The sequence below is a fragment of the Salmo salar genome, chromosome 11 (assembly GCF_965601325.2).
Source record: "Salmo salar chromosome 11, fSalSal1, whole genome shotgun sequence".
Lineage (NCBI taxonomy): Eukaryota > Metazoa > Chordata > Actinopteri > Salmoniformes > Salmonidae > Salmo > Salmo salar.
This window is the reverse complement of record NC_138301.1, coordinates 45,023,150-45,033,095: the sequence shown is the minus strand read 5'-3', so window position 1 is coordinate 45,033,095 and position 9,946 is coordinate 45,023,150. Positions and strand designations below refer to the sequence as shown.

The window sequence follows — 9,946 nt, the reverse complement described above, 5'->3', positions numbered from 1 at the left end:
TTAATACCGTTGGATAAGTATTCCAGGTGAAGCTGGTTGAGAGAATGCCAAGAGTGTGCAAAGTTGTCATCAAGGCAAAGGGTGGCTACTTTGAAGAATCTAAAATCTAAAATATATTTTGATTTGTTTAACAGTTTTTTAGTTAATTTATAATTCCATATGTGTTATTTCATAGTTTTGATGTCTTCACTATTGTTATACAATGTATAAAAACTGTAAAAATAAAGAAAAACCCTTGAATGAGTAGGTGTGTCCAAACTTTTGACTGCTACTGTATATTATTTGTTTTATTAATACAAAAAAAACAGAACCTAGAACACAGACAACAATGAAAACTATATACAGGGTTCGCCAGATCTAGTGAAATAATCCCATCAATAATCCGAGTCCTGTTTGTTACTTTGGACAATAATTACAGCACAAACCAATCAGAAATGGGAAAATCTGGTGTCATAAATATTCATCCAGTCAGATATTATGAAAGTGTTGGTCCCGCCTTCCTTGTCCATGAAGATAAAAATTATAATAATGAGAATGGCTGTCGATACACATGTCGTTGCTGCTCTACGAATTGACGCAAATATAAACGAATCGAAAAGGAGCATGTTTTGACAGATTCCAACCTCAACAAATCAGTGCTGCAAACCAGTGAATGCGGAAATGTCAGACGCGGAAGTAAGCCAAATATAAAAGCATGAGCTCAAAATTACTGGTTGCACTATGTGAAAGAAGCTTTTGCGATAGATGCATGTATTGTAGACAGCAATTTGTATATCCATACATTTGAATTCACAAATTAGTTGTGAAAGCCGTGTGCGTTGTGCAAATATCATGTCGTCAACTGAAGAGACTTTACTACGGGCGGTGGAGACTCCGCTCTTCTGGATTGGCGCGTTGACTGCGGCCTATTTCTCAGTGTGCTCCGTATATCGTTTGCTGTCAGGGTTTAGAGTTTGGGTGCTGGGAAATGGACGGGTGGTATCACCTGCTAAACTCGGAAAATGGGCAGGTGAGTAGCTAACAAGCAATATTTATATAAAGATCAGGTTTGCATGACCTCACCATTTGCTTTATGGACTGCTTTTTTCTGTAAAGGTTTATTTTGTCGCTGATAAAATATAATGGCCATATGTTTCGAAAGCCGTATCTCAAGCGAAGATTGACGTTTCTAAACGTTAAACCGCTGTATGAATTGTAGTTCACATGAGCCAGCAAGGCTAATAGCTTAAGACTGTAGGGTGAGGTCAGGATGCTGCCTAGTGTTTGAGAACTAGTAGTGAGTTAGCCCTGCCTGTACTTAAATCAGTCACCCTCGACCCAGTACAATATGGTTCAGTTTATAGTGTGAATCAGAAAATCTTCTCCTAGCAATCAGTAGGATATTGTAGCTATTAGAATACATTTAGTTGTGCTAGCTGTCAGTAGGATATTGTAGCTAGTAGAATACATTTAGTTGTGCTAGCTGCCAGGAGGATATTGTAGCTAGTAGAATACATTTAGTGTTTCCCCTAGGATTTTTATGCAGGGGTGGCAAAGTTAGTGTGGGGACCACAGATTTAGAAGCCCTCTGGGCCATAGAGACAAATGTGCGGTTAAAGGGATTTCCTGCAATTCTACCCAACTTGCTACCGTTTCTGTCTTGTTCTTATGTTGTCAGTGACTCAAACGTTATAACTAAATCAATGGGAGCCCAATGCCAATCTCCCTGACTGTCTAGTTTTTATTTTGGTGATGGCTAGTTCTCAATGATCATATATATATTAGTTTTACCATCCTGAGAAATACTTTTGAATATTACTGTACATTTGGGGAGTTCACTGCTTAATGCATATAGGGGAAAGGCTGGCCAGCCCTATTGTCCTTTGGAACCCACAGTGGCCTCTGGTTTGTAGACAACACATCAGTATTGCGTAGGAATGACATGAGTCTGCCTTTCCTCACAGAAGTGAGTGATAGGCTACATTAATGTTTACCCAACATTATTGCTCGGGCAAGGCCAGTCATCTATTCAGGGTTACCACATCAGGATGACTACATCTGGGGTGGCAGGTAGCCTTGCGCTTAGAGCGAGTAACTGAAAGGTCCCTAGTTCGAATCCCTGAGCCGACAAGGTGAACAATCTGTTAATGTGCCCTTGAGCAAGGCACCTAACCCTAATTGTTCCAGGGTTACTGTTTATTATGGTAGACCCTGGTTGTGACCCTACTCTCCAAGGGTGTCTCGGAGAGTGGGATATGCAAAACACATTTCAAATTCACATGTGTATTAATACACACTTGTACATGTGTGAAATAGGACAAGTATAAGCACCCAGTGAATTATTATATTTGAGTCCATCCATCTTTGAAGTGTAAACACCAGGTTAGGGCAGGCTTTGACCATGTGACTGCAAAACACAGCTGCGGCTATCGCACCCAGAAGTGGACTGGCTCCAGGAAGTTTTTACATCATCGAAATCCCATTTGAAATGAAAAATAAACCCCTGTAAATTAAAGCACGTCAAAACTTCTGTGTTTGGCATGTGACACGGAGTACAAGGAATGGTATGTTAACACCAAACGTGTCTGGATTTCAGGCTAGCTGCCAAGGCCTGCTGAATATCAGCCTTATCCTGTTCTGCTGATTTTAAGTACAGGTTTGCTCATGTTTGCAGCAACGGGAAATTATAAATGTGGGGACAGTTCAACCAATTTTGACATGCGTTGTATGTAGCTTATTTAGAAACTGTGAATAGCTATTGTACAGCTTCCCCCCTCGCTCACTGAAGCAGAGGTGATTGAGAGAATGGCCTGATTATGTAAGGAGACTAGAGCCATTCATAAATGCGGCTGTGGATTCAGAGTATTCTGTTTCAATTCCACTTTACTGCTGGCAGTGTGTGGAGCAGCATCACATAACACAGGGTCCATATCTCTAACCCCTCCTCCCATTCATAAAGGCCTATATTCACTATCTTTCTGTGCATTCATGCCTCTTACCCCTTCTTCATCCTGTTCTGAGCTTCCCCCCTCCTCCTGCCTGTCTCTTTGTCACGACACCTGCTCTGTATCTACACCATGGTTATTTAGCTTGTCATAAAATCATATTGTCAAGTCCTTTATTGAAATGCATTGGCTCTTGAGTTATTTCTGGTGTGGTTAACAGAATGTTGGACACTGGTAACAAGAAGTGGACCACTCTGTCATTGGCTGAAGGAGGTCGTTCTCAGGTCATGTACTGCCACACGTTGTTACATTCCACACCGGTGTTCTTCTGCCTGCTTCAAGTAGGACAGGAAGGGGGATCTTTTGGAACAAAAATGAAACAAAAGTTTAAAAAAAATCCTAGCATGTATTACAATTGACTAAAAACAAATATGCTTTAGAAGAGTAATCTTTGCCAATTTGCATTTGTAAATCATTATTTAGAAATAATTGCTGAAAGTTGGGATGTTAATAAATATTTCCCACTTTATCAACTGCATGTTTGCAAATGTGGGCTGAGTCATGAGCTTTCCACCATAACTGGGACAGGATGTGGAAAAAAACATAGCAATTTTTGATATTTTGCCATTTCATCACAGTTCCTCCACCTTGCATCCGTTGCTAAGAGGTGGCATCACTAAATGCAGGCCAGGAGACGATGAGGTCCGTGTGGATAATGTTCAATGTCTATAGGTAGCCAACACATTTAAGACTATAGAACCAGGGGGGAGCCATGAAATTGTTTGCAAAAAAGTAAAACAGATGTATAACCTGTTTCCAACTGTCCATAAGTAAGAGGAGTGATGGGTCAAGGAATGCTGAGGTGAGAGAAACCGCTGGGAGCAGCAGCTCGTTGCTATTCTGTGCAGCAACTGTGCTAGACGAGGCTGCAGCCTTCTGCTATTTTAAACCTGCACTTCTTTTTTTAGCTCAGAATATTCAGCAGCAGAAGCACCGCTGTCTGGCCGAGAAGCACTAACATTTTTACAACAATCTTCATTTCTTGATCATTTCAAGATGTATGAGGATGTTGAAGGATGCCATTCAAGCCCATCTAGGATGGGTCCTATGAGTAGATTATTTTACCATCTTCCCTGACCTAGCATATATTTATGATGGCGTCTCTTCAAATGAACACTTATTTTTATTTTGAGTAAATGGAAAGAACATGCCTTCCGCTCAACGATGAGTTTCATTCTTAAAACTGCTTAAAACAACCAGCGGAAGCTTCCCCTGTCACCCATATGGACCCCCCCTCTCGCTGTGTTCAATCACTCTGTTGTAATTTTAGCTCTACCCTCCCTCCTTTCTGTTCTCCCTCCCTCCATTCTGGTCCCTCCCCAGTGAATGCCTGGCTGCTTCTCGTCTTCCACTGCTTTAAGGCATCAGCGGTGGAGAGTTGGGTCTAGTGAAGGAGGGGAGGGGTGGAGAGTTGGGTCTAGTGAAGGAGGGGAGGGGTGGAGAGTTGGGTCTAGTGAAGGAGGGGAGGGGTGGAGAGTTGGGTCTAGTGAAGGAGGGGAGGGGTGGAGAGTTGGGTCTAGTGAAGGAGGGGAGGGGTGGAGAGTTGGGTCTAGTGAAGGAGGGGTGGAGAGTTGGGTCTAGTGAAGGAGGGGTGGAGAACAGAGCCCACTGACAGCCAGTAAAGGCTAAATATAGCTACTGCTGTCTCTGCAGTGCCAGGCTGCCTGACCCGGGGTGGCAGAGGAATGCCGCGGAGCCTGTCCTCTCCCCATGTCCTACTGTACCCTTCCCCTCCGTCTCAGTACCTGCATCACCATAGTCATCTTCATGTCTTTTCCATCAATATTCTCTCTCCCTCCCTTCTCGCTCACTTAAATGACAGAACCACAGGTAGCAGTGCAAGGACACAGAATGCATTGTTAATGTAATCATTTTCATGTGGCATATCATTTTTCGATACATCAGCATTTAAGTATCTGTATAAATGTGTTTCATCCAGGTCTGATGAGAACTCAGTACTGCTTGACACACAGGCATGTTTGACCTATTGACTAGAATGGGATCAGTGTTAGCTTCTGCTTTTAATGTAGTTATTTATTTATTTCTGGGTCAGTTTTGTGAGCAGTGTCGGTGTGTTTTTGTTTACCCTTGACTAATACACCCCCTCTCCTCGTTCGTCTTCCCCCATAGTTGTGACAGGAGCCACGGATGGAATCGGGAAAGCCTATGCGGAGGAGGTAAGATCGATTCCCGGGGTTTCAGACATTTCAGGCCCCTTCACGGGAAAACCAAAGTGAGTGACTCATCAGAGAGGGGGGTTTAACCAGGAGGTCAGAGTAGTGATGGTGACACACACACTCAAAGGTTTGCCTTTTGTGAGCAAGCGCTAAGGGATTTATGCTGCATAGCCAGGGAAGAATTAATTCAAAAATAGTCATTTTTTTCAAGGGACTTCCCCATCAGTTGACAGCCATGATAAATGCCCTGCTGTCCTTTTCATTGTTGATTTAGGTCATGGATCTGAGTGCAGTGTGTGTGGTAGTGTTGCATGTTAGACCCTCTTTAATGGCCGGTCTTAAAGAAGGTCTGTGTCCATGTTGAGTGTTGGTTTCTGTCTGTCTCCACAGCTGGCTCGGAGGGGATTTTCCATTGTGCTAATCAGCCGCACCCAGGAGAAACTGGATGATGTGGCCAAGTCCATCGGTGAGTAGTTACACCTGGGGCATGTTCATTAGGGATGGGGGAAACCCTGGACTAGAGGAGAATGACTCATTCTCCAGTTGTCTTATGTGATGGGTCCCTCTGCTGGTCACTATGGTGTATTGACATCTGAGCTCCCACATCTTCACAGATGAGTCCACTACAATCTCACTCCCTAAAGCTCACTGTTCGTTGTTTCAGTACCTTTTTAATGTTACAGTAACTGAGTCTTCCCTCCTAGAGAGCAAATATGGCGTTGAGACCAAATCCATTGCTGCAGACTTCAGTGCGACGGACATATATCCCAAGATTGAAGCTGGACTTACCGGGCTAGAGGTTGGCGTTCTGGGTAAGTGAGAGGCAGTCCACGACAGTGAGTTGTTTTTTTGGGAATCATTCAGATGGTGTGGTCCTCTTTTAAAACGCTGCTGCCCCTCTTTGGTTAGGAGTTAAATCAAGTGCAGAGAGGCATGTGTTGATCACTTCTTTCATTCCCTTAAATGATGTTGTATTTGACAGTCCTGACTGTGTTCTATATGGCTTTTATCCCTAGTAAATAATGTGGGAATGTCCTACTCCTATCCGGAATTCTTCCTCAAAGTTCCCAACCTGGATAGTGTGAGTCTGAATGGCCTTGTGATTGTTCACTTACTATCTATTGTGTACCAAGATGACTTATTTCACACATGCTGTTCTATGAAATAATTACACCTCAGAGATGAACCCAGAACTAAATCATTGTTTTATTCTGCCCTTGCAGTTCATCGACACAATGGTGAACATCAACATCACGTCTGTTTGCCAGGTCAGTAATCATTATGGGAATGGAAGCCCAGTAATATACTAATCAACATTTTGATTAATGAAGTCCATTTTTTTTTTCTCCTTATGTCACACACTACAATGAGCGCGCACATACATGCATACACACACTGTCTGCCATGTAAGGGATGAGGCAGAGGATTGGTTCCCAGCCCAAAGCCCACAATCCCTCTCTCTCTTTATGCAGATGACCCGTATGGTGTTACCTGGGATGGTAGAGAGGTAAGTGGAGGGGGTGACGGTATCTGGGGTTTCCAGGGAGGGACGGCGGCGGGGGTGACGGTATCTGGGGTTTCCAGGGAGGGACGGCGGCGGGGGTGACGGTATCTGGGGTTTCCAGGGAGGGACGGCGGCGGGGGTGACGGTATCTGGGGTTTCCAGGGAGGGACGGCGGCGGGGGTGACGGTATCTGGGGTTTCCAGGGAGGGACGGCGGCGGGGGTGACGGTATCTGGGGTTTCCAGGGAGGGACGGCGGCGGGGGTGACGGTATCTGGGGTTTCCAGGGAGGGACGGCGGCGGGGGTGACGGTATCTGGGGTTTCCAGGGAGGGGCGGGGGTGACGGTATCTGGGGTTTCCAGGGAGGGACGGCGGCGGGGGTGAAGGTATCTGGGCTTCTCAGGGAGGGAATGGTTGTCGGCTAGTAGAGCCGCTCTGGTCGGGGGGAGGGGGGGGGTGGTCTGACCAGAGGTTGGGGGGGGGGGGGGGGGGGGTTGGTCTGACCAGAGGTTGGGGGGGGGTTGGTCTGACCAGAGGTTGGGGGGAGGGGGGGGTGGTCTGACCAGAGGTTGGGGGGAGGGGGGGGTGGTCTGACCAGAGGTTGGGGGGGGGGGGGGGGGTGGTCTGACCAGAGGTTAGTGTGGTGTCTCAGAGCCCTAAACATCAGATTGCGTGTCACCCGTTTCAGGAAAAAGGGGGCCGTCCTCAACATCTCTTCTGCCAGTGGGATGTACCCTTGTCCCCTCCTCACGGTCTACTCTGCCTCCAAGGCTTTTGTGGACTTCTTCTCCCGGGGGCTGGAGGCTGAGTACAAGAGCAAAGGGATCCTCATCCAGGTGAGACTGAAGACTGACATGTTTTAATCAATGATTTGTATATCCACTAGATGACTAATAGAGGGTGCTGTGTTGAAGCCACCGTGCCTCCATCTTGTCTCTCCCCTCCAACATTGTGTTGAAGCCACCGTGCCTCCATCTTGGCTCTCCCCCTCCAACATTGTGTTGAAGCCACCGTGCCTTCATCTTGGCTCTCCCCCAGCATTGTAAAATATATTTTGGAAGCTATAGAAATGCATGTATTAATGTCTACATTTGTTTTTGCCACATTTATTCTGTTAGACAGCTTAATGCATATTTTTAAATTATGTGAGGTAAATAAATTGTATTGATGAGTTATGTTGCTGTCCCCACGACAACAGAAAATACTTAAATGCATGTAATTTTGAAATGCTGTATAATTCCATCCATTCCTATGGAGGACTGATCTACTGGGGAGTGCCAATATGGCCGATCGGTGACTTCAAAGCCTCTCAATGGCCAATACATAGCATCAGCAATCCAGGGTTTATATACATTTGTTTCAACCCCCCCCCCCCCCCCCCCCCCCCCAGAAAGCCCCATAATGTTATCCCTAACACGTCAGCCATACTGTCTCTCCCGGGGGACAAGCTTGGTCATATTTAGCTGTCGGAGTTTGTTTTCAAACCAGTGAGGGAACATCCATGTAAATTTGACTAACAGTTGTTTCTCCTCCCCAGAGTGTCCTGCCGTTCTTCGTGGCCACCAAGCTGAGTAAGATCCGGCGGGCCACACTGGACAAGCCCAACCCTGCCCGCTATGTGGCCGCGGAGCTCAACACGGTGGGGCTGCAGAGCCAGACCAACGGCTACCTGCCTCACGCAGTCATGGTAGGGACAGGCTAACGATGCCATACTTCACTGTCCATTTTTAGGGTTCAGGATGACCGTTTTTATCACAAGGTTGAACAAGTAGCTACATGTCAGGTTACACCAGATTCTACCTCATCAGTTTACGAGGATTCTTCCCTGACAGTTGGCTACAAATGATCATTGCTTGACGCTCTCATGCTTTTGCAAATGCAGAACTATTCAAGTGGCAAGTGTCTTGATGCAAGTTAATAGTAATGAATTTAGACTGTAAATACCCAACTAATTATGACATTAACCATGAAAACGATGAAAATAACAGACATGGATTCCCAGACCAGTTTAGTGATAATGGTATTTGTTTCCTCAGGGCTGGCTGACCACTGTGCTGTGCCCTGCCAGGCTCCTGAACCGCTACATCATGGGGTTACACCTGGGGATGCGCTCACGCTACCTGAAGAAACAGAAACAGGGCTAGAAACAGGGCTAGAGACACTATCAGGGGAAGGAGGGGCAGGTATGGACAGAGGGGACCAACCTGAATCTACCTGCTCCGTTCTTGCATACCCCTCACGGACCAAGGACAGGGCTGGCAAGCTGCTAGTGTGCGTTGCATTTAGTCTACTGTGTTCTGGCTTGGGTAATCATTTCTATGGAGGAACGTCCTGGAGTTGAAACATTGACAAGGCACTTAAACATAATGCACTAAGTTCAATTAAACTGCATTTTTTTTCCCCCTTATGGACAGGTATTAGGAGCTGTGCTTGTGAGCTACCACTTAAAAAAACAATACTAGTTGCGACTTATTCCTTCAATGTTTTATTGTTGGCGTCGTGTTGAACTCAGCAAAACCAAATATTGAAAGAAATGGATTTGAGTCATTCTGAAACTCTCAATTGGCAAAGGGCAGGAAAATAAATGTTCTCCCTGGATTGCTTTACAATGAAAAGGTTGTTGTGTACAAATCATGTATTAATGAACCTACAAAAGGGAGGATAAGGAGACAGTTAACGGAACAGTTCCTTTTTGAATACTGGATGTATTGAAGGTTGTCTGCTAGCATGTCGGTATGGTAGGTAGTTAACACACCAGAAACTAGGGAATGGGTTGAGTTAGCCCAGTCGTGTTTGAACTGACTGGTTGGTCTTCAATACAGAAGGGACTCAACTTACAAGCTGTTCTCTGGTCATCAAGGCAGTGTCTCAACAAAAGAAAAGTAGATACAAGCTGTTTAACAGTTCAGGCCATTTACTGTTGAACCAAATGTCTTGTCCAACTGTTTTGTTCTCGTTACTTTCTATCAAGCAGTCAGTGGTCCGTTAACAGATGTTTCTTAACACGCTGTCTGTTTTTTGAACTCTAAGCGTTTCATTGTACAACATAATGCCACTCATCTTTCTCCATGAGCTCACCAAGGTGACACATTAATATTGTCTTCTGTTATTTGGTTGTGTTAATGAAAGCTTTGCATTTGATACATTTAGGTAACAAGGTCTTTAACATTGTGAGAATTGTAAGGTTTGGTTGAGAGCTCGTGAATTTTCCCGGTCTGTCACGCTCGCATCAATAAAACACTGTTCAACCATCTATCTGGTATATTCCTGGTCTGTCACGGT

At 45.2% G+C, this 9,946-nt stretch overlaps 1 protein-coding gene across 1 annotated transcript; it reads left to right on the top strand.

The window, feature by feature from the left end:
- Positions 1–648: 648 nt before the first annotated feature.
- LOC106562710 (very-long-chain 3-oxoacyl-CoA reductase-B) lies at positions 649–9,513 on the top strand. Its single transcript, XM_014127697.3, has 10 exons — positions 649–1,009; positions 5,115–5,161; positions 5,552–5,627; positions 5,866–5,973; positions 6,178–6,242; positions 6,385–6,429; positions 6,634–6,668; positions 7,353–7,500; positions 8,202–8,351; positions 8,701–9,513. The coding sequence occupies exons 1-10, from the start codon at positions 832–834 to the stop codon at positions 8,806–8,808; spliced, it is 960 nt and encodes a 319-aa protein (XP_013983172.2). The 5' UTR covers positions 649–831; the 3' UTR covers positions 8,809–9,513.
- The last annotated feature ends 433 nt before the right edge of the window (positions 9,514–9,946 follow it).